This window comes from Clarias gariepinus, chromosome 21 (genome assembly GCF_024256425.1).
Source record: "Clarias gariepinus isolate MV-2021 ecotype Netherlands chromosome 21, CGAR_prim_01v2, whole genome shotgun sequence".
Classification (NCBI taxonomy): domain Eukaryota; kingdom Metazoa; phylum Chordata; class Actinopteri; order Siluriformes; family Clariidae; genus Clarias; species Clarias gariepinus.
The window spans coordinates 14,484,661-14,510,091 of record NC_071120.1 but is presented as its reverse complement, the minus strand read 5'-3'; the positions used below and the strand labels follow the sequence as shown (position 1 = coordinate 14,510,091).

Genomic DNA, 25,431 nt, shown 5'->3' with positions numbered 1-25,431 from the left:
CTGTCAGATTGAGATTGTATGGGCCTGTGCCATTATTAAATCTCAAAACATCTCAAATCTGATTGGTCGGAAGGCGTTTATTGTGTTACAGTATGTATAAGTATTTTTACAGCTTTAACATGCACCGTAGATTTCTATTCATGCACTCACTGAAAAGTTTTTTTTTTTTGTTTCCATAGTAACAGATAATACATGAGGATTTCTATGGTGGATGCTTCACATAACCGTACACTGTAAAAAAAGAAAATCATATAATCATTCATGTGGTGAGGTTTGTTGTTAGGAAATGTTTATTTAACATTATTATAGAAGGAGTCTTAATGGCCGGTGCCGTTTAACAGTCACACTGCTGTAGTCGTACTGTAGAGCGCAGGGAGGTCTCAGGATGGAGGAGTTTATCATTCAATAACGTAAGTGTTAACAGAAACTAATTTAACTTGTGCATGCTTTACGTCAGCTGGATCACACCACCAAGTGTAGTCTAGTGTTTTTGTACAACAGCACAATGCGTCCTGTGTTATTCTCTGGAAGTTTTTGCTAGGATTTGTGAAATGATGTACAATGTGTTTGTCATTTGAAGTTTAAATTCAGCCGTAGTGAATACATGTACTTAAATCATTAAATCATTATTACATGAAACACAATTCCTAAGAAGAACATTCTGTGATTTATTATAACAAATAACTGCCTGGACACGAAAAACTCATTTTTAAACTCGTTTTTAAATACTTTACTTTATGTATTTGAAATAGATCCACAGCTTTTGAGAAGTTTAAAAAAAAAAATCTACTTTTTATTGAACTAACTTCATTAAAGTAACACGCTCTCATTTGAGCATAACTTTCTATTCCAGCGTGTTTGAAGCTCATCTGTATTCATTGATGCTTTTCTGTGGTATAACCTCTCCCAAACCCCATCAACTGCTCCTAATTGAGTCCTCCAGGTACCCGTGTAGTGTCACTATAGAGCTTCGCCCTCAGAGCGACGCCAGCCCTCCTGGGTGCCCAGAACGAGACGGGGCACTGAGTGTGTCCTGGCCTCGGGCCACCTGCAACTCAGACTGAAAACTTGCTTACCCTGGTGTGTGTGTGTGTGTGTGTGTGTGTGTGTGTGTGTGATGGATATCCATGGTGATGTTTGAGGATGTTTGCGGATGGGAGCTGGGAGGTTTTATGGAGCAGTAGGGCTGGATGGTGGCACAGATGGATCCTCATTTCCACCCGGCTGTTAGAGTAAAAGTCCTCCGGTGGAACCAAGCACAAATCCTACTTTATGAGAAACAGTAAACTGACTTAGTCCATGTGCCGGGCTTTATGTTTTAGAAAGATGACTCCGATTAAGTGATTAAGTCTACTAAAGCTTAAATAAGAGTGTTGTTACAGTATGTAGTAGTTTGCTTTTGTTTTAAAATAAGAAAAAAAAATTAATCTAAAGCTTACTATTAAAATGTTATGCATGTAATATATATATATATGCGCTATTTTGCAAATAGTGCATGCATTTAGTAAAAAGCGTGTCTATTGTCAGGTGAGAAAAAAAAAACTCTGGCTAGGTGTGCACATTTGCAGGCTGCATCTTCAGTCAGTGAAACAGGCGGTTTATGTTGGCTGTTAGCTGGAGTGATTTTACAGCGAGCTTTGGGCCATCATTAAAGGCCAGAACAGGAAGAATCACTGTTCCAGCACAGTCTGTCCCCACCGTCATGTCCCTTCCTCATACATATTTCCTCTTTACAACAAAATGAGACACATTTGCTAGGTTCCTGTTGGCAGTCCTGCCTCCGAGCGAAATTAAAGCAGGGAACGGGATCAGCGATGCAACACATGCATGTCGTTCCCCGACTTTACTGTGGGTGCACGCCGTTAAAATTAACAGCACTTTATGTTTGCTGTGTTTTCTTGCGAAATAAAAATGTGCCACTTTGAAATGGTATTTAATGTCTTGCCGTTGCAAGGCATCTGGCCTTTTGTATCGCTTAGTGTTTACAGCTGAGTGTTTATAGGCCTCGAGTCAGGTGGTGCTGGGAGGCTGTTACCTCTCACAGACACATAATGCATTGTAATGGAGTGCGTGTGGGTGTGTGAGGTGCGAGGTGTGAGATGTGAGAGAGACGGACAGATTTGGAGAAAATGTCATGTCTCATTTATCATATACAGAGAAGACAGAAGTGCTTATGCGTGGTTATGGCGAGGTTCTGCTCGTGCTGGGATGATGAAAGAGACGAGCCATTTTATTGCTCGTCTGCATCAGATTCCCAAACACACCTACACCTACAGTACACACACACACACACATATCCCAGTGCAAATATATTGACGTCCATGTTCATTAGGGCTGATGCGTCTTGATCAGAGCTGTAGCTTGAACAGCTGGGGGACAAGATGCCAACCCTGAGATTTAACTGTAAATGTATGTGTGTGTGTGTGTGTGTGTGTGTGTGTGTGCATAGTATTGAGCAGAACCTGTGTGAACTGCAGACTAAGATTGGACAGACGTGGGCTGATGAGAAGGTCCCCAGTCCCACAGAATGCCTGAACCTGTTCAGTCCGAGTAATCTGAGTTTGCTGAAACCTTTCTCTACTGGACACCGCGAGCTTCTGGACTTCCTCAAAGCACTGGTAATGTGTCACGTACTGTACACTTTGTGATATACTGATCAAATGTATAAAGATTAAGTTTTTATTCTGTGTAATGTAAAATCTATTGAACAACAAACATGAACCGGAAATTACAAAAATGAGGTCGGTCGATTTCTGGTCCATGTTGGATCGTGTGTCTGGACATCCCACATGAAGCAAAGAACCCCTCCTGATTATAGATCTGATACCTCCATCTTAGGTTTTTATAGTTAAATAGTTATATTTCTGCTTAAGTCTTAACTCTTTTAACAGCAACACTTCCTGAAGACGGAGGAGGCGCACGCAGAGGCAGTCCTCCAACTGCTGTTAAACATCTCCTCTCGATGCGGCGTGGCCTTCCCCATATCGGACTCTTTATCCGAACAGAGCCAGAGTTCAATGGCTCCCCTCTGCTCTGCGTACAACGACATCGCTCTGGACGTCCAAGAAACCTGGAATGACATCCGGTGCACGTTGCGGCGCCACCTGCTGGACGAGTTATCCACGGACGCCTCTGGAGTCCCTCCGAGGGCCGTCTTTCTCGTGCAGCAGCTCTGCTTCCTGTACACTGAAACAGAGGTTCTGGAGAAGTACCAGGCCCTGCAGAGCAAAATGGTCCTGGAGCTTCTCAGAAAAAACCAGACCCTCCGTCCAGATGGAGAGAGCGGCTTTCAAAGGTTGGCCGTGAGCGTCCAGGCTGTCTGTCCTGCCTTCTGTGAGATGCTGAGTGAGGACATTCATGTCCTGAATGCCATATTCGAGCCACAATGCATCGTGCGGTTTGTGAACCGGGCCTATCTGTGGACGCTGGGGCAGGAACTTGGCTTGCTCATGGAGAAGGAGATGGAGGTCGGGATGAAGGACAACAGTAGGCCTGGAGGGAAGGGGGTGAGGAGCTCGAGCAGGAAGGCAGCAGTAGGTCAGTCTGTTTTCTCGCCTTGGGTCTTAACCCTGTATCTTTAGTGTGTATTACAATACCATATGTATGTGTATCTGTGTATCCAGGTCTTAACTACTCTGTCTGTGGAAAGACTAGAAAAATCACTGAGGTTGAAATGCCAGCGCTGTCAGCAAGGTCTCCTCCATCTCAGCTCAAGAGATTTCTAGCATTCTTTTTTTTTTTCTGGCCCAGACATTATCCCCACCTCTGCTAAGTAAACTCTACTCAGTTCAGCATAATAGGTTTAGTAGGTTGCGTTATATACTGGAGGTTCGAAGTGAAAAGCTCCATTTCATTGCTACCGCAGTTTGCATTACAGTTAAAAGAGGAAAAAAAAAAAAAAAAAAAAAAAAGCTGCTCCTTTAAATCCCTAAATCTTTTTAATAGACACTGTTATCCCCACTTTTTACACTCAGGAACCTTAAAGATATTATCTCCCTAGAACATTTTCCTTCTTTTAATCTATTCACTATTACCACATCACTGGGACCATTTAATGGTCGAACACTTCAGGTTCTACAGTCAGCCCAACAATCCTTAAAATAAATCACCAGAGGCGGTCTAGCTACTAATGTGGACGCAGCGAGCATGTAATGCATGCGCGCGACTATGCCACTTTCCTCGGCTGTAGCCATTCATGACTGTACGCCGAATGTAAACGCTAGATTATGACACCTGCCTTCGGGCACTGTTTAATGACTACGATTGTTATTGTACTATTCGAGAATTTTAATGAGTGCCGTTCACAGTCATTTACCTACTTGCTGACTGGTGATCACACCCATTTGCGGGGCTCTTTTAAAGGCACTAATGATTCACCTTCTGCGTTAAGCAGCATGCTAAACATGATGCTAATCAAGCCGCGCAGGCCATCTTATTGAGAAACCAGGCCCGGAAAAAAGTACACGGAATGTCCCTCTTTGTTTGTTCGGCTCTTAAAACCTTTTGAACTCTCGCAGGCTAGGTGTTATTATCAAGCTTTTATTCATTCAGCACATTTTGCGGGCAGGAGCGTAGCCGGGAATGAGGCAGCGGCTCGGCACAGGTCCCGGGGGGAGAGCGGCGCACTTCCTGGCATGCCATGCTGTCAAGGCGCTGAAGCATTTAACAGCTTTTCATGCGCTGAGATGGCAGCTTCTTTTAACCCCTGCATCTGAAAAGGCAAGACGGATGTAGGTCCGTCCTCCTTTCATCAGAGCTGCACGGCAGAGACCTTTGTGCTTATCTTTTCTCCATTGTTTTGCCGCTCGTCCCTCTTTCTTTATGTCCTCTCACCCACTTTTTCTTCCCTTCTTCCTGGAAGTAATGGGGTGAAGACTGGACCGCAGCGTCTGATCCATGGCTCGACTGGTCTGGAACAATGGGGCACTTTAAAGCCGCAGCACCACAGCTCAGTGCGTTCGCAGGAGACATGGATGGGGGCAGGCGGGGCAAAAGCGAATGTGTGTGTGTGTGTGTGTGTGTAGATGTGTGTACATAATCCTGCTGGTGAAATAGGTTCTTTTTCTGTTTAATATCAAAGTCAACATCTCTGTTAAACAGGATGGTGTTAAATAAATACCCTGCATAAGTATTTACCCCCCTTGGGCTTTCCACGTTACACCCTGGAAATGGGATTTTAGTATGTCGTGATGAGTTTGCACGGAATAGAACATGATTATTCACATTGAGCAGGAAACAGGAAAGCCAACATACTGTAGTTTGACCAAATTTATTTAGCAAATTTAAATTCCTCAACCTTGCGTCTCTGACTAACTTCCAGTTGACCTGATCGATAATTCGTTTCTAAGGTCATGCAATATTCTTTCCATTGTTATCCTCACTATTAATTTTGTTCAGAATAATTCAGCACTTGAATTCAGAACACTTTTGTATCCATGATTCTGTTTGGTTTAGGTACATTCTCTAACAAACTTCTTGTACTTCAGGTGTATTTAGACCACAATCATACTTACTGTATACACCCAGCATGCATAATCCAGGTTCCATTTATATATCGTCAATTTCATTATTATTACAATCCGCTTATCATGTCAGCACTTAGCCTGAACATGCACTACAAACGTTTCACTCTAATAGCCCCTCACAGTGGTGCAGATTGCTTTATCCCGCTGCAGTCTCTCACATGCCCTTGTACAGCGTTCGTTAATATTTAATAAAGTTACACTTCAGTAAATTGTATCAGACTCACTTTACACGTTTATGCAAGATGCTGAACGTACAGCGATGGTGCATGCACTCATGCAATTATAGCGCTTTGGATGTTTTTCTCCCTCTTACACTCTGGACTGTTTACTGTCCTGACAATTGATCCTCTAATTTAGATCCTCTAAAGGGAGTGAGACTTGTTTTAAAGAGAAGTGGGAAACATCATGTCACCACGTGTCTTACTGTGCGTAATAACAGGAGAGCCTTGGGTTCGTGTGTGTTTTTTAAGCAGGGAGAAACCTTCAGTTTATTACAACATGCCACATGTTTGGTTTTCAAGTCTTCGTCTAATGCAGTGTAGCAGGAAGAAGCGTTTAAAAGCTTGTCTGACTAATATCGGGTGAGCTCAGAACACATTTCTGCTTTTTGTTTTTTTTTTAAACCAGGAAACTTTTTAAGCATATTTTACCAGGGAAATCTTTTTATATTTCTGATTTTTTTTTTTCCCTTACTGGTTGGATTGGAATAAAAGTTGAATCGCCACTGCATGCAGGCCTTAAGGGAGGAAAATGTGTTAAGATTGTATTACTGGAAAGTTTGAGGTAGAAACATTCAGTGGTACTCTTATAGCCGCTCGTTCATGTTATGGCAAGGTTGAGGTTTCAGATATTACACCACAGGAAAGCTGGCAACCCCTGCTGTGGTCCAGGTGGACCGCGCTTCTGGCAATGCAAGGACCGGGTGCCTCATGAATAAACATTTTTGCGATCACATTAGGATACAAAAAAAAAAAAAAAACTTAACTTTATATGAGAATGATCAATTGGCATAGGCACAATTGCGCATTCTGCTAAAATGTTTGCCAAGAAGTGTGAATCGGAGTTATGACTAGTTTTTAAAGCATCTGTTTCAAGCAAGTGTTTCAAATATGTCAGTTTTTTCCTTAAATATACAGTATATATCATTATATAAATATGAATCGATTATTTCGCAATATCATCTTGTACCGAAATGCTTTATTGATCTGATTCGTTTTTGTTTAAAACACTTTGAATTAATTAATGATTTGAAATTAATTAATGTTACCACTTATGTTATAGCAGCTTTAAAAAAAAATCAGGTTTCCCTAGATTTTTTTTTTTTTTTATCTTTCTCCTAAAGTTAACATGACATAAAATACAGCTTGCCAAGTTGCTAAGAACCTGCAAAGTTGTCTTATTTGAAAAAAAAAAAAAAAAAAAAACGCTACCTGTTACAAAGGGCGAAGACTTCCAAAAAGAAGTGTATATTAAAATTATGACCATTTACACACCTTTTTAATTTAATTAATTTGGGAATGTAGAGTATACTTCATACAAGTTTGTCCACATCATGTTTTATTTCATACTTTTCCATATTCCTGAACTTTTCGCTAAAATGCACTTGCTGTACCCATCCTAAATTTAAATTTTTGCCGTCGTTAACCTTGAACCATTACACAAACCACGAAATGCTTCCAAATCATCTCGGATACTGCGCCGGACTGTTCCAAACTCGTGCTGAACCGATCAGTTCTCAAGAACTGCTATGACATGCTTATTTTGGATAGCTACTCCAAAAGCAAGGAACCTGCTGTGCACGTCAATAATAAATGTCACCATATGCAGTATATTATCTATTAGAATGTCCTGTAAAGTAGTTCAGTGCTAGGGGTTGGATTTGGAGATTTTAGCAGATTTGCTTCACCCCTTGTATGAAAGGTTTTCATGAGTGCTCCAGTATCGGCAGCTCAAAGCCATTCATAATCAACACTAAATAAGGAATTATCATTTTTTTCAGATGATGATCCATGTCTACGAACCTTCTCCAGACCAAGTTTAATAAATTTTTTTAACTTTAAACTGTCATTTTTTTAGACAGTGATTTATGACAAACCTCCTGTCGAAGGCACAAAACGTTTTTTTTTTTATTATTACTATTATCTTGAGATCAGGATCAACATCAGGAATATGGGAGAGCCCTGTTAATTCCAACATAACCAAATGACACCATGCTGTATTTTTCGGCAAGCCGAACCCATAGTGTGTGTGGTTGTGGTTGCTTTCTCTCTGATTTCCATGCCACTAGAGCCATGTTTCTGCGCTAAAGGGGCAGGATAGAAAAAGGCAGAACCAACTATGATATGAAAGCTGCCAGATTCCCCTGGTGCCACTGTTAACATCTGCATCTGTGTGGATCTTTGCCTCCGACATGCTGAGCAGGCTTTGTTGTCCTGTCAGTCAGAGTCAGTGGAGAATTCTGCCATTGATCCGACTGGATGATAAACTTGTCAGTGGTCTTTTTTTTTCTTTGTTATGTGATGTTTGACTTAAACATGAGCACTAGTAGTTATACTCCTAACAAAAAAATATATAATTGCCTTCTCAGATCAGTCTTCTCTCCCGGATTGTCTCAATGTGGCTCGCTTCAGGCACAATACCACCATAACCTGTTGTATGTACATCACAACAAGGTGTGGTACTGTATTACCATAATCTTTATATAACAGGTGACATCATTTGTTTTGGTAAAAATGTGATATAACCATTCAAGTTAAACTGAGACTTTTGAAGCATTTGAAGAACTTATAAAGTATATAAAGAAGACAGTAGATATAGCTGTCAGTCTTCGCTAGTCGATTGCTGATGTTCATACAAGTATTGCAACTTCTTTTGAGAATCTGCATTTTTTTTCTTTATGCAAAAGGGGCTTCATCTGATTCAATATGCAAACATATATATATATATATATATATTTTTTTTATAAAACATCAAGCTCTTGGATGAGTTGTAATGAAATCGCTTATTTTGCTGTGTATGCACAAGGTTCAGTGGAATATTTTTTTTTTCTTATTTGATAAAGAAGCAAAGAAAAAAAGAAAAAGATGATATGCCATTTTTCCAGTATAAAATCTAGAATAAGTTTGCAATTATCAACATTTCAAAAAAAAAAAAAAGAAAAAAAGGGCTGCAAGATGTTTTGTAGTAGGTACAGAATGATCAAAGTTCATGAATCATTTTTTTTTTCTAGAAATTTATGTTTTGGTGTCAGTATATATACAGCATGTATATAGAATGTGTGTGTGTGTGTGTGTGTGTGTGTGGTCAAAATATGTGGAAATGGCTCAGAGTGAGGTCAGGACCTTACAGGGGATACGGCAATAACTCCCAGCCAAGTTCCTGTAATATGCTTGTGGTATTCGTAAATGACTGTGTGCACAGATCACATAGGAAAGATGGATCATACAGGATCATCATTCACGGACAGCCTTCCTTAAAGCGTTGGCACCATTCAAACTTTTTACAGCGGCTAAGAGTCTCATCACCGTTCTGTTCTTGACGTCTTCTGTAAATGACAATTCATTCATGATACATTCTCACAGAGAGAGAGAGAGAGAGAGAAAGAGAAAGAGAGAGAGAGATTCTGGGACAGACAGCGTGATGTGAGTGGACAAAAATAGTGGAATAAACATGTTACCACTGAGTTCTGACATTTTTATTACTCCACTTTAAGAGAAGATATGTTACAGATGCAATACATCACCATAAAATCTGTGAAGTAAATAAATAAATAAAAAGCAATCTACAGTATTTTTGCCTTAATATCCTATTAAAAGACCTCTGTTTATGCCTGGCAGGCTCACACTGCTGTGCGACACCAAGCAGTCAAATAAGCAATATCGCATCAGCAAGGGCGCTGTTACAGTATACTGAAAATCAGTAAAGTTATTATTTGCTGGTGGAGCGGAGTCGTAGTCTGAGTACTGTAGCTCATCAAAACAATGCTAATAATTAATATAAATGCACAATGAATTAAGTTTGATATTGCATCTATCTGCAACAGATCAATAAAGAAGAAATAAATATCAAGTAATGACATTTTGGACACTATATGGGCAAATGTTCTGTTTTTGGTCCTCTAATGGAAATAGATCCAAAGTACTCATACTTATGTCACTTAGCTAGCTCATGAGGCATCTCACAGCCTCGGCACAGGCCACAACCAAAACATGAATTATGTCAGCCATATATATCGAACCATTCAGAGATGGACTTGAACATTGTCCTACTGCATGACCCAGGAGGTACTTAAGGTCACTCGAGATTGAGGTCAGGAACGGATGGCCGGACAATTCTTCTTTAGGATTTTCTATTAGAGCGCAGAGTTCATGGATCCATTAATTATGCCAAGACGTCCTGGTCCTGAAGCTGCAAAGTAGCCCCAGTCCATCATACTACCACCACCATGTTTGACAGTTGGTATGATGTCCTTTCTACGAAACATTGTGTTGCCAGATGTACAGTACCAGGATGCACACCTTGACAAATAGCTCACTTTGTTAGACAGGTTTTATTTAAGTGATTTTTTGATTCAATGGGTCTGGCAGGAATCAGGTTCATTAATGATAAAAAAAAAAAGGGCGGGGTTATTTTTCACATAGGGCCAGGTAAATTTGGACAGCTTTTTTCCCCTTAAAACTGCATTTTGTATTTACCTGGGGTATCTTTGTGTGTTATTAAAATTTGTTAATGATCTAAATCATTTGAGTGTGACAAATATGCAAAAAAAAAAAATAAATCAGGCAAATACTTCTTCACAGCACTATGCATAGCGAAATGTCCCAGTGTGGTTATAATAAATTTTAAAAACCACTCTTGGAACACCACAATTTGAACACCGATTGAATTAGCGGACTGGAATGAATTGTTGTATATAACGAACAAATTATATCTTTGATCAGAGAAATAGTCCGTCCTTTTTATTATGGAAAACACAATGGTGAGCAGTAAGAATGGCCACCAACCAGATGTATCTTTATACCTGCAAGTTAAAGGTACGTAAATAAGGTCCCTTTCCAGTTTTTTCGCTACAGTATTAGAAAGTGTCCATGTTATTTCCCAGTGGCTCTGGCTTACCTTCTCAGCATGACACCGTGGTGTGAATGATACAGCCAGAGAGAGTGAATGGATATGAGAAGACGAATGGAAATAAAATCACAGACTAAACTGTTGCATGATTGCCTATTTCCCAATAGACAGGGAATCATTTGGTGAAAGGCATTTAATAATTACATTTAGTAGCCGTGTCAGATGCATGCAATTCACCACACTAATGGGCCGGCTAGGTAGAGCAAGGCCCCATGGGTCTGAGCGGAACATGGTGTAGCCAGACAACACGATCTGGGAGTAGGTGTGTGTGTGTGTGTGTGTGTGTGTGTGTGTGTGTGTGTGTGTGTGTGTGTGTGGTGTGGGGGGGGGGCGGTATAGGTGTATATGGGTGTTTCTGTGATAGTGAATGAAAGGAGAGAACAGCAGAATGAGTGTGTGGAGATGAAGTGGCAGTAAGTGCAACCCAAAGGGGAAAAGCACTTCAGAGTCAGTTTAATACACCAGGCCGGGGATTTGGCAGTCAGCCACACAGCAATTGTTTACCTTTTTGCTCACTGACTGCATCTGTTCTGTTTTGTAAACGGCACTAAACTATCCGGCCGTAAACACTGGAATCAATAACAACTGTTCGGGGATTTCCTTCCCTCCCCACATCGCTTTTCTTTCTTTTCTTTTTTCCCCTCTCCATTTTGTTCTCTCCCTGTTTTCTTGTGCTATTTTAATGCTACACCTCTCTCTTTCTCACTCTTTTTTTTACTCATTCAGTATGTGACACTCCTTCTCTCTCTCTCCTTCTCTCTCTTTCTTTCTAAAAACGCACACACACACACACACACACACACACACAGTAAGGTCCATACATTTAGAAACACAGATAATTTAGGGGGCCTTATAAATGCTATAAATGATAAAACGAACATCATCATAATAATAAAAATAATATTAATAATAATAGACAGACAGACAGACAGATAAATAAATAGACAAATAAAATGAAAACAATTAAACAAACCAAACATTAATTAAAGATACCAAAATTCATGCTGTATTTTATATATTTATATAAATTGTATAGGTGTCATCTGTAAAATTCTATAGATTCAAAATGATCTATCTAGAAAGACATACTGTACATGCCTAATGACATATTTGTATTAAATTGGGCTGTATTTTCTTTCTCACACCGTATCATTACTGGTGGATATGTACATAGCTGGCAGCTCTGCCCTCCCTTCACTTCCCTTCATGTTCCACAAAGCACAGCTCAGTTACAGCTCAGTGCTGAGGGAGGACAAGTTTCGTATGCGGTTATACTGTACTTTGGATGAGCCAAGAGAAACCGTGGCTCTGTTCTAATTTCCGGTCTTTGTTCTTTAGGTTTATAGATGTGAGTTGGGTATTCGAGTGAGTGAGTGTGTGTGTGCATGGGTGTGTGGGTGGATGAATGTGTGCATGGGTGTGTTAAGGGTGTTTGGCTGGGTATTTCAGTGGTTTGTGTGGTCGTTCAGAGAGTTGGTTAGTAAGGAAGGCTTTGTAATTCAGTGCGTTTGGGTCAGGGAATTATAGTTGGAGCCATTTTTTCTTTTTTCGTGCAAAACTGTCCAACGAATTATTAAAATCTTGAAGGCTAGTGGTGAACCATGAAGACAGTGGGAGAAATGTGGAATGTGGGAAAAAATTAACATGATCAGAGATCACTGATATGCCCGGCAAAGTTGCCTTGTAAAAAGAAAAAGAAAAACCAGGAGAAATCGTATCCATGTTTAATAATGAAAGTAAGAGCATGTCCAACCACACACTGTGACAAGACCTCACTGGATTGCGACCAAAAAGCTGTGTGGCCATAAAAAAAAAAAAACATTTGTTAGTGAAACTAATCAGAAAACAAGGCTTCAATTTACTAGGGAGGATAAAGATTGGATTTTGGAGCAGTAGAAAAAGGTCATGTGGTCTGATGAGTTCAGGCTGACCCTATTCCAGAGCGATAGGTGTGTCAGGGTAATAAGGGAAGTGCATAAAGCGGCATGAATCATGCATAGTGGCCAAGCCTCTGGAGCCAGTGCTATGTTCAGGGGCCCTCAGTTGGTCAGGTCCAGGCTCAGCAACGTTGTGTGGAAATGAAATGAAGTCTGAAGACCAGGTTATCACATCAGTGGATTTTTGTCTTCCATGGGCCTCTAAAAGTCTCTTTAATCTTCTTTAATTCGGGAAAAATCCCATCCCTGTTTGACGCCAAGTTCTAAATTCTTAAATAAAAGATTTTTTATTTTCATTTTCCACTCATTTTATAATACCCACCTTTAGTCTGTTTAATTAATAACTGATCAGCATTAACAGTATACTTGTCAGACTTCTGTCTCTCAGCTAAAACCTTTCCAATTAGAGTCATATTTCTGCTAACTGCTTTAACATCTCCTTCTCCTTCAGCCGACAGAACCGATAAATGAATAATTCACATTCCCTGCACCGTTCCAACACCACGGTCTAACACACAAGCAGTTTCCTTAGTAGCCCGTGGCCTCATGTGCCATCCTCCTGGCGCTTCTATCACTGCTTTCTTTATACTTATCTCAGAACTACGCCCTTGTATTGACCCCTGGCGTGGCGCTGGCTTGTCTTCCCTTCACTGACTGTAAATGACACGACTGGCTGCTTTCAGCGCGATGGCCACCTCCTCTCCATCATCATGTTGTAATAACCCCCATTACGCCTCCAGTGCCTGGGCCATCCTTTCCCACACAGGCTACTTAGAGTTAGCAATGAGAGTGCTAGTTTAATAAGCCATTAATGGATGGGCCAATAAATAGCAAGGCTATAGCTGTATGAGAACAAGACAAGCCAGCATGACAGCAGGCTATTAAACATGAAGGTGAGATGCCAGGCCTAAGTGTGAGTTAGTGTCGACAAAGCAAATGACCTGAGCTCAAGGGTAGAGCTGGTGGAGCTTGAGCCACACACACACACACACTATAAAGATACAGGCGTGAGTACAGAATAAAAAAAATATTCAGGGATTAAAAAAAAATTTTTTTTTGTGTGTATGTACAGATGGATGTTTCTTTCGAGAAACATTTTGTCCAAATATTACCCGGTTTGTATGATGACCCCAGTCCAGGATCATATTTTTAAGACATTGCTATTAAATTTTTTGTAACAAAGTTTTTTTTTCTTTAAAGTTAACACTGTTTGCATAACACTGTGTGGTTTGCCTGGAATGCAAGGTCTAAAATAACCTCATATTATTACAACTAACATCATTTAACACAAAAGTGTGCCAAAGTTATTATGTGCATTTATACAGACTATTGAAAATAAGTGAATGCTTCAATCCTTGTGGGGAGGAAATTTATGTGGCCACAGTGTGTGTATCCTCTCCCGGTAATGTCTCTGGTGATGTAGCATAATGCGTCTGTGCCCCCGACAAAAGTGGAGGAAGCATTTGGCCAACATATTGCCTTTTTTTTTTTTTTTTTTTTTAATAAAAACATTATTTCAGTACAGCTAGAATTTTCATTTTCTGAGTGTTTTGCTAGCATTAGTTATATAACAGATTTTGCTGTTGTTTTTGTTGTTGTTGTTGTTGTACTGCACTTCCCTGTTTCTGGAAATATTATCTAGCCTCAACGATGTAGATCAACTCAAAAACGATGTCCAACCCATTTACAGTTACTATGTAAGGCTGCTTTCAGTGTGTAACCCAGACCTCCAGTGCTACACGGGATGCTTTACTAAGTGCTTCATACAGATGCTGAGCTTGAGGTTTCGATGAAATGCATTATCAGATGTAAACTGTGTTTGTACACTGCAGCTCATCGCTTTTAAGTCTAGTTGAATTCACTCGGGGACATATTCAATGTATAATGCAATATGTGTGTCAATGTGTATGAAAATGGAACAGACAGAGCTCAGAGCTGCGCCGTTGTTATTGTCGAGGTTCATTTTGCAGCTCGTGGTACTGGTGGGCTCGAGAAGCTCTCCATGCATTCATGCAGCTTTTTTCCATATACTGCTCCACAGCTTCTCCTGGTCCCTTTGGAACCCATTAATAAAGCACTGGAGAGCTGAGGTGATTACACACACACTCTCTCACACACAAACACACACACACACACACACACACAAAGACACATATAAAAACAAATGAGCTGCCCACTAGACAGCTACTGGGTTCAACTTCTGCATCAGAATACTCCTCGTATCGCTGACGTGCAAAATAGAGAGAGAGAGAGGGGTAAAAACACAAATAAAGATATTTATAGCCTCCTTATCTTTCATCCCCGCACGCCTGATTAAACCGAAGGGAACATGGGAATAAGTATGTTGTCATATTGTCAGATTTGTTATAACAATGTGACAAAATGACATTAGAATCCAGAGGCAATCATGTTTCAGTTATTGGGTCTGCTTCCCTAACCATTCCCCCTCACCACTTCCTCCCTTCTCTCAATCCTCACCACACTCCATCATCCTCAAGTTTTTTTTTTTTTTTTTTTTTTTTACAACTTCAGTTAATGCCTCCCTTATCCACTTTAACTTCTGTTAATGCCCGCTTTATCCCCAACGCCTTTTCTGTTAGCACAGCTCATTTAAGAGCACGTACAAAAAAGCGAGTTTGTCTGAGCTTTGGAGAATACAGCCAGGCTGTCCTCGCTAGTGCCATTCTTCTGGTCTAATGCGGAACATCCCCCGAGTCATGGCATGGCCAGCCTCAGGGATGCAAAAGCAAATTTAGAGATGGGGGTCATGTGCGGGTGAGCTGAGAAAAAGTTTTTGCCATTTGAGCAAGCTTTTTGAATGAGAACTTTTCAAGGGATTTGGTGGAGCTGTGTTTGGAGCTGAATGTAAGTATAAGAGTATGCGGCATGTGTGTCTGTGTGTGGGTGTGGGGGGGGGGCATCTGGGAGGTTGGGTGAGTGATGGGTTTAATGGTTAAGTCTCTAAGCTAGTAATCAGAAGATGGTGAGTTCAAATACCAGGACTTCCAAAGCCACTGCTGAGCTCTTAAGCAAGGCCCTTAACCTTCACCTCTGTTGCTTGGACTGTAGCATTCTTTAAGTTGCTTCGGATAAAAGACTAATTCTTACGTCTGATTCATCTTGTGTAAGTGATTTCTACCGTACATTGGGTTTTGAGTGAAATTTGCTATTGACACCACTTGATTCCTTCTTTTCATGCAGAACATGTGTGGGTTTGTTTCTCCTGGAAAGACCTGATATGTATGAGCTCATTTTATAATTCCGGAAAATAAGGTCCATGGCATGGTGGAGTGAATTAACTATTAAATGTTACTAAATGAAAGGAAAAATACCGTACTAACTGTCTAAGTTGCAACTCAGATATTGGTATTCTCACCCAGGTCTAATGTAACACGTGAACTGAAGACATTCACTGTATCTTGTTATTGACTCGATGCACTTGATTGCGGAACTGTACCTGAGGAATGAGCACCAATATAAATGGCTCCTCATTGATGTTTTGATGATGGTGATGCAGGGTGATCTGACCTCTGGTTCTTGGTGATTTGGCTAATGTTAAATAATTAGCTGAAAATATCAGTCTCTCCCACTGAAATCCTATGACTAATGTGGGGTCATTTTATAAGCAGATGGCTAGTCAGGTAGTTTTAGAGTTATGTAATTCTGGAGGTTTTTTTTATTTTTTATTGGTTGAATGTTTGGATGGATTGATGAATTGATGTATGGATGAGCGATTGGATGTCTGACTGGTTGGATTGATGGATGGGTTGAAGTTTGTTTGTTTGTTTAGTTCGTTATATGGGTGGTTGGATGGGTGGTTGGATGGATGGATGGATTGATAGATGGATTGGTGGATGAATGGATGGTCTAACACACAAGCTAGCTAAGTTTCCTTAGTAGCCCGTGGCCTCATGTGCCATCCTCCTGGTGCTTATCATTGCTTTCTTTATACTTATCTTAGAACTAAGTCCTTGTATTGACCCCAGGCGTGGCGCTGGCTTTTCTTTACATCACTGACTGTAAATGACACGACTGGCTGCTTTCAGCGCGATGGCCACCTCCTCTTCATCATCTTGTTGTAATAACCCCAGTTACGCCTCCAGCGCCTTGGCCATACTTTCCCACACAGGCCAGGTTGGTTGGGTAGTTGGTTGGATGGAGGATTAATTAATTAATTGATTGATTGATTGATTGATTAAATAGTTGGTTGGTTGGTTAATTGGTTGGTTGGGTGTTTGATTGGTTAATTGGTTGGTGGATTGGATGGTTGGTTTGGGGGATGACTTAATTGGTCAGTAATTTGTTGCTTGGATGGCTTGTTGAATGGTTGGTTATTTGATTAACTGAGGCTTTTTATAGATTTCTGAGATTTTTTTGTTTGTTCTCTGGAAATTATATTTACTGTATAGAAACTATTTTATATACATGATTAAGAATGGTTTTAAATGACATTTTTATAGTTCACATTTCATAAATGTCATTAAAATGTGCCTTTACAAATAGTCCAGTGACATTTTTATAATACTGTCTCAAAATTGGTGAAATTTACCTTTGGTAAATCCAACATATTTTACTGTAAAAGAGCTTATATGAAGGTTTCTGCTGTCAGAAAGGAATCCTCTGTTGTGAGCTTTAAAGGGTTCTCCCGGAGGGAAAAAAACAAAGAATATTCAGGAGTGCTGCATGGAATTGTACCTTAGTGACCTCAATGTTGTGTCCAACTGCAGCTCCTCAAGACGCTCCCCAAACGAGCCGGAGTTTCTCCCTAACCTCTGAGCAGCTGAGAGGTCTGGTCCAGCTGGCCACCACAATGCTGCAGCTGGAGCGTCGAGTGGAGGATTTGGCAACTGATCTGTTACTCAACTGTGCTGGAGAGTCATGTGATTTTAAAGGTACAGTTTAGCATGTCTTAGTATTTTCCAGAGGTACATAAACCACACCAAGGTGACATTTGACACTGACCTAATAAAGTATATATTTGAAATAATATCTGATTGATCAAAGTAACATATCATGGCTTTTACTTAATAAGTGGATTGATGACTTACCAGCTCATGGAATTTCATCTCTTTTATTTGTATGTATTTTTATAATCTCGGTGCAACCAAGATATTTTTAATGTAAATTTTTAGCACCACAGAACTGAACTTGCAGGTGATCTTTGAGAACAGCATTCATCCAAGAGTTTAGTTTAATAGTGTCTGGCTGCAAGCAGTTATATGGTGCTGTTTATGTCAGTGTGGCCTGTAATGTTTTATCCATACACTGCTCAGAATGTCCTCTCTCTCTCTCTCTCTCTCTCTCTCTCTCTCCTCACTTTTCTTGCAATGAAAATTAAGAGCTGCCGTTTTTTTTATTCACCATGAAAATGACTGGTGCATGTAGTAATTTCTATAAAGGTTACATTAAAAAACAAGACATGCAGAAAAGACCTCAATTTACAGAGAAGTAAACAGCCTTTAAAGGGCAGTTATCCAAATCATTAATTCAGGCAATCAAATGACTTAATTACCAGAAATTCATCAGATGAGCTTAAAGGTCAAAAAGTGACACCCCAGCTTCTTCCTTCCTCATTCGGCCCAGCGAGCCTCTCATTCTCGTTAAGCTAAATTGCCTCACCCAGGGTTTCACATTCAAAGCGTCTGATTAGAAAAATGTGGTCCTGATGCATGGACTTTTAATTTGCCGCCTACACGCACACACACAAACTTATCCTCTTCTTCACCCAGCCATGGATTACCGCTGATATTGCTGGAGCTATCAGGAGTTCAAATAAACTCCACCATCTCCTAATGTGGTCTGAACACAAAGCTCGGTTTCTGCAATAATTGTGGCTTTTTTTTCCCCTCCCTTTTTTTTCCCCTCTGGGACACTGAAGTCATTTTCGGTCACTGGTGCAGAGAAGAGAGGACAACTCGAATTTTAAAAGCACTTCCCTCATTGACTCATTTTTCATGTTGACTCTGGATTTGTCCACTCCTTAATTAGTTGCTAAGTTTATATTCTTAAATGTCACAATACACTGCCTGGACATGTCTGGTGCATGGCTGCTTGGTTCGTTTAACCCCCTTTAGCCTTTAGTCCTGGAATACGCCCATGGCATCAGGGAAGCAGAAATGCACTGAGGTCATAGGCTGGTCATAAGGTGCTTTCAGGTCATCAATTTCATTGCCACGGAACGTTGCTGAGCCTAGACCTCATGTACAGTAGGCATGATGGGTGCATGGCTTCCCTTTTGACCCTGACACTACCATCACTAGACAGGTGAAGTGTCTGTCTATTTATCTACCCATCCATTCATCCATCCATTCATCCATCCGTCCGTCTGGGACATGGTAATTTTGGATCCATTAGTCCATATGACCATTTTTCAGTTGCTCCAAAATCTTTATGCTCCAACAAGTGGTTTTCTTATGGTCACACTACTGTCTAGTCTCAATCCTGTAAGTTTTCATCACACTGTGTTTGTAGAAATGGTCTACAAATGTAATTTCTATAGTCGATCTTTGTTTGTTTAAGTGTTTAAGTGATCTGTTTGTGCTTGTTGTGTTTTTTTTGTTTTTTTTTGGGACAAGATTACTTTCATAAAGCTGCCAGTTTAGCACTATACTTTGAGATTTTAATAATGTATTATACAGGTCTTAACCCAATTCCAATAATTTTAAATCTCTCAATTTTTTTTTTTTTTTTCGGCTTAAAATGTGTGTTTATTGCCAATTGTTGATAAACTATAATGGATCTCCCTCCTTCTGTGTAGGGAATCTAAAGAAAGTCAGGGACAATGTGGAGATGTCTGCATTGGATGGTGAAGTAACACCAGATTTACTGCTGCACAGTACAGAGGTATGTCACACAGTCCTGCTCTAATCTGAAATGATCGATCGGAACTGTACTCTGCAAAATAATTTTGGTGGGGAAAAAAACACACACAGGAAGTGTTGTGATTTCAAGAAAGGAAGAAAAAAAGAACAGCATTACTGTGCAAGGTTGCTCTGATTTCCCTCGTTTGTACTTTTCAAATATATGAAAATGCACGTCATTTTTTTTTTTTTAAAGAATGCCAATAGGTGTAAGCCTGTTGTCATGGTTACACTAGTATGCTTGCATAATGTTAAAAGTAGTGATTGAGAAGTTGAAATAAAAGATGTTCAAAAAGATCACCTACTGTAGCTAAAACTGAAACATTTTCTTCTTCAACAAAGTTTTATACTTAAAGGGGGGAAAATAACAATCGTCTCTGTCTTGCTGATATAGCAAAAAATATTTTTCAATGTTCTGTTCAACGTTTACATGATTTGTGCTTCAGTGTGAAATATGAAGGAAAAGAATGAGTGCAGTGTGGGGATATTTGAATATAACTCTCTTACACAAAATGTGCCTAATGTATGTGCCTGGTTTCTAATAATACAGCACTCTGGTGTCAAAATTAAGGGGAAAATATACTCTCAGGTTTTTTAAGTGGGACAAACTGAGGAACCTTCCAGCTTTCTAGATTTTCCAAGAGTGCAGTTACTTATATATTTTCTTGCACAGAGGAAATCCACAAGCAAGGGTTGAAACTAAGTTAGACTTAAATAAAATTAAAAGTGAAACTGGGTCAAAAATACAACTCCCTATTGTAAGCTCTGTATAGTTTTGATTAAAAAAAGGTAAAGCTATAATAAGACTGGTGCTTATTATAAAGAAAGACAGACAGTCAGATATGGGGATTATTATGCGTATGGCATTAACATAACTCACTTCTTAACACAAGGCTGTTGATTTCTTGATTTCAATTGGTCAGAATGTGTTAATGCATTTTTTATGAAAAAAAAAAAAAAAAAAGCATGGATCTGAATGTGCTTTTAGCCGCCAAACAAATCTCAGGGATTCCTGGGGATTTTTTTAAAGTTATTTTATGTCTTATTAAAAAAATAACATCTTACACCAGAATATCTGCATGTTCTATATAAACATATATACTGTAATAACCAACAACAACCAAAAAAAAACTAAAAATATGTGCAAAGGTAGATATGGTAAATCTCGTTTTTTGTAAGGAGATATGGACTATATGGACACTATATTTGGCCAAACCTGCAATGACACTGTATCGAAATACTTAAACTTCAATATGGAGTTGGTCCCTCTTTGCAGCTATAACGTCTTCCACTCTTCTTGAAAGGCTGTCCCCAAGATTTTGGAGTGTTTCTGTAGGCATTTATGCCTGTTCATTCTGTAGAGCATTTATTAGGTTAGGGACTAATGTTGGACAAGATGGCCTGGCTCATAGTTCATCCCAGAGTTACTTGATGGGGTTGAAGTCAGGGCTCTGTGCTGGGGCCAGTCAAGTTCTTCCACACCAAACTAATCAAACCATGTCTTTATAGTCCTTGTTTTGTGCACTGGGGCATGGTCATGTTGGAATAGAAAAGGGCCGTCGCCTAAACTGTTGTCACAAAGTTAAAACTATGGCATTGTTGCAAGATGACTTGGTATGCTGAATCATTAAGATTGCTCTTCACAGGGGATAAGGGACCTTATTGAAACAGCTGAATTGAATAATTAACAGGTTTAGCCAAATATCTTTGTCCATATAGTGTATGCATTTTGCATTTCTGGAAGAAGTCTCCATTATCAGTCCAGTCAGAGGTAAAGCTCTAACATTATGTTTCTGACATGCTTTTATTGTAACACAATCATTCCATAATTTTTGGCTTTGATTGACATTGTAGTAGTGTATTCCTGGACCTGATTAATTCTGCCACTTTATCTGTGGGTGTGTGTAGGTGGTGTGTCTGGAGTTTGAGTGGAGGGCCGCATTTCGAATACTGGTTCCTCAGATGGCTCAAAGTGTAAAAATGTTTCTGGAAGACGTCTGCGATAAAAGTCTGCAACAAGAGGAGAGGACACATTGCTCCTCCTTGTCTCTTATCCCTCTCGCCAGTGTTCCTCTCAGACAGGAAGCTGAACGCTGTCCAGAGAGAGACATGCCCAAGATGATCGCTAAGGCAAGTTTCATCTGTGTGTCTGTGTTGCTTGAACCACATTATGTTATAGTGTGTTAATGTTGGATTAACATCCAAGCTATATAGATCATAGTGTAATAGTGAAGTCAAAATGCAACACGATGTCTTCATCCGTCCATGTCAGCTTTATTTAGTACTCATTAGCTTTCAGTGACACTAGATCTACAATGACATTGAGCTCCGTTCATGAATCTTCCATTGTTCCATCTGCTCCGTCTTAGGGGACTGAAGTTCCACAGTTCAGACCGTGTCCAGCTGTTTCCTGTGTTGGCCCAGGATGTCTCGCCTCATTTTATCCCTCATTGCGATTTTCCCTGTTCAGAGAGCCGCGCGCTCACGTTGGTGTGAGGAATTGATGGCCTGTCTCCCCGCCAGCTGTGGGCCTCTGAACTAGGCAGAGTGCATGTCGTTTGGGTCCCGGCATCGTCCTGCTGGGAACACGTGTGTGTTTAAAGTCGTAAAAGAAACGCATTACGGATGAAAACGGATCTTGAGAAAGAGTTTTTCAACACGCACCACGAGAGTCTCAGATAGGCTAAAAAGCAAATAGTTGTAAAGACAATACACTGAGATACCGTCATGATGAAATAAAACAGTACAAACGGTTGGCACAAATGCAGCAAACACATCTGGACTTTGACATAAATAGTTATTCTTATGGAACAGCGCTGATCGTGGCTGGATCATCATGGAGCGCTGACTTTCTTCAATGTCGCATGTTGCACACGTGTTCCTGTGGTAAATAGATAGTTTGTAAGGATGAGAAGCTCAGGATGTAAATCTCACCGCAGAAGGAAACCATATTTAACTGTTGGCAGCATCATTGTGTCGGGGTTTCAGAAACGTCTGGAAAAGTAGAACCAGCGTTTTCAAGCTGGATAAGTCAGAAAAGTCAGAAAATATTGCCGTTCTGTTATTGACATTAAGATAGAGAGAAAAGCTTAAATCTCAGAGATCTGTAGGGGTTTTCTTTATGCACTTTCTTTATTTTCTGCAGTAATGCGGCCTCTTTAATACGTTCAACTTCAGCACACACAAACCACAGACACAGCAACCCAAATAACTGCTGAGGTTATACAAAAAAAACTTTAAACCGTACACACCAGGCATCTTTATCTCCAGTCCTGGAAGGCCAGTGGAATTAACTTATCTGTTAATTACCAAGTTCAGTGGCTGAATTAGTTTAGTTGGTTCTGGTGACCAACTAAACTAAATATTAACATTTTCACCTTATTTTATGATTTACTGAGTTTTAACCATTTTATCCTGGTCAGAGCCATGCTGAAGTCAATTCCAGGAGCACTGTGTGAGGTGGGAATATACCCTGGGTCAATCATAAGGTAACGTTCACACACTCGGACAATTTATCATAGTCAGTTCACCTACTGAGGTGTTATTGGGAAGTGAGAAGAAGCCTGGAGGAAACCTGCACTGGCACAGAAACCTGTCACCTAAGGTCATGATGGAATCTAGACTTGTGAGACAGCAAGAATGTACAAACCTCTCAGATTTTTCTCATCTCACACACCTCTCTTATCAAAACTGTTTGAGATAGTTTTTTTTTTGTTTTATTTGATTAATGTGCACATACATGTGAGATAAATATGCACCTGATCTTTGTCGATCTGGGATAAAAATAGACTTCATCTATTCAAACCTCATTTATATCAAAAGAGTAAAACTGTGACTAATACACAAATGAACCCTAATGTGGAATTGCACATGGCAGATGTTTCTCAAGCTGATGTTGGACCCCCTTGTGATCGACATTACGGTGCTGATGATCCCTCTCTTGTCGATACCAGCATTTGAATAAAACAGCTTTGAAATGTTGATCCTGACTTTAATTCCGGCACTTTGATGGAGCAGTTGGCGCTCGCTGAACCACATCACAAACAAGCGTCAGAATTTGTCCACACTCAAGACCTGTACAACACATTTCCGTGTAGGTCAGTGATTTGAAATGAGCAGCGTCCGACTCAAAGGTTACAGCGTGCATTTATTTGCATCCCCTGCTGCCCTGAGACTCAGAGAAGCCCAACCTTTTTCTGACACGTATCACGGTGGACCATGAGCAGGGGGGAGCATGCTACCGCAGGACCAGGTTTAGATATCCAATCCAAACACATAATAGAATCGATCTTTCACAGTTTCATATTCATACATTCATGCCTTGGTTCGGATTCCTAGTATTGCCAGGGCTCCTGTCTCGCATAATGTTTGGGAGGACCATTTATCACTCTGAAATCATGCCCGAATTATTGAGCACATCGTCTTGACGTTGACTGCACATCGCCCTTAACCTTCCGCCTCACAGTAAGGGCTCAAAATTCAGCACCATTCAAAAGTAGTTGTTAAAAAGTCTGCAACAGAGTATAGCTTTTAAATGTTTTATAGGCTTACGGAGGAATAACCTTGCAGTGGCTGTCCTGTTGGGATCCATATCTTTGATCTGTATTAGTTAAAGGTTCTCAGAGCCCGAGCAGTGGACTTGAGAAAGCCATAAATCTCACAGACACCTCCTGAGTCCTCATCACCTTCGGTTTGAGAGTGCCGAGTATGCGGCTGTGTACTTTCACCTGACTCTCTCACACTCCTTCTAAGCTTTTAACGACCAAAGCGAGCTGGTTATTGACTCAATAGTCAAACCGGCCCTATTGTTTCTAGGCCTCTTCTCTCCTCTGGGGCTCCAGTCTTGGCAGGGGCTCTCACAGTGCTGTGTATGTCTTTCTCCGTCAGAACGGAGCCAGAGGTTAAGGTAGGTGAGTGCTGATATTTAGTGGCAAATCATGAACTCAGGCCTCACTCGCTTGTGCACTGTCTGATTGATAGTATTGGAATGTTTCCATTTAAAAAGTGTGCCGTCGTTGCCTGCGTTCACGAGGCCTCAGGCTGTGGTGACTCCCAAGGAGTGTATATATGGTACACGCACATGTTTTACTGCTTTCAAGATGCCTGGTGCTATAACTCACTTCTATAGGTGTATAAATTTGGCAGTGAACTCCCTGGTATGGCCTGATCCAGTGTCACTCATGCTGATGTGCTTGCTGCTCCTTTAAAGTGAGTGCGTGTAGATGGAGGGAGGGAACACAGGGGTTGGGAATGGGCCGGGGTGATGTCTTCATTTTGGAAAAGGGGAGGAGGAGGAGGAGGAGGAGGAGGAAGAAGAAGCAGACCGAAAAATGTCATGCGCACGTTCCAATTTGGGGTTGCCTTCTTTGCCGATGACCCTTAGGAGTCTTTCCTTTCAAGTGACGTGCACCCTTAGGCATTTTTGCAGGCGTACACATATATATTCATAATCATGCTTTCACTCAGGGCTTGCAAAGAGAAACCTTTCTTTAGGACAGATATGGAAACATGAGATAAAGTATTGCTCTTCTTCCCAAGTGCCACAGGAGAGCAGGCTGCAAGTGTTTGAATTAGGAAATAGCCTGACTTCTCTCACATCCATTTCTGCCTGAGTGATTCAGTCCTTTTAATTCAGTGAACACAAAATTTAAGTTTTTTTTTTTAACAAATCAAATGCGAGTATTGCTCCTCAGTGTTGAATTTCGACTGCTTATCTGTCATGCGATTGCTTTTTGCTCCTTTCTGTAGTTTGGAGTATAAAAGAAGTGTCTGAGAAAATGTCATTTTTTTAAGCAATATATATAGAAACTATAACACTTATATAGCTTAACTGTGTCTGTTGGTGCGTTCTATGCTAATCGGTTACATCCTATCCAAATGATGGACAGAGATGGTAGAAATCAGAACAGAAGTCTGTCCATGCTCTCTGTTTGCTGCATTCTTCTCCGGCTCCAACTGATAGTTGTATTTAGCGTACAATGA

General features: G+C 40.4%; 1 protein-coding gene across 3 annotated transcripts in view; it reads left to right on the top strand.

Annotated features, from left to right (window-relative positions):
- Positions 1 to 25,431, top strand: part of kiaa0825 (KIAA0825 ortholog) — a 127,001-nt gene that overhangs the window by 11,734 nt on the left and 89,836 nt on the right. For 2 of the 3 annotated variants that reach the window (XM_053481680.1, XM_053481679.1), the window contains 5 exons: positions 2,450 to 2,618; positions 2,892 to 3,537; positions 17,317 to 17,481; positions 19,347 to 19,432; positions 21,358 to 21,579. In XM_053481680.1, coding sequence (XP_053337655.1) covers positions 3,018 to 3,537; positions 17,317 to 17,481; positions 19,347 to 19,432; positions 21,358 to 21,579 — 993 coding nt within the window. In that variant the 5' untranslated portion in view covers positions 2,450 to 2,618; positions 2,892 to 3,017. Of the gene's footprint in view, positions 1 to 2,449; positions 2,619 to 2,891; positions 3,538 to 15,388; positions 15,455 to 17,316; positions 17,482 to 19,346; positions 19,433 to 21,357; positions 21,580 to 25,431 lie in introns of those variants that run through there. The other variant, XM_053481681.1, reaches the window with a different exon arrangement.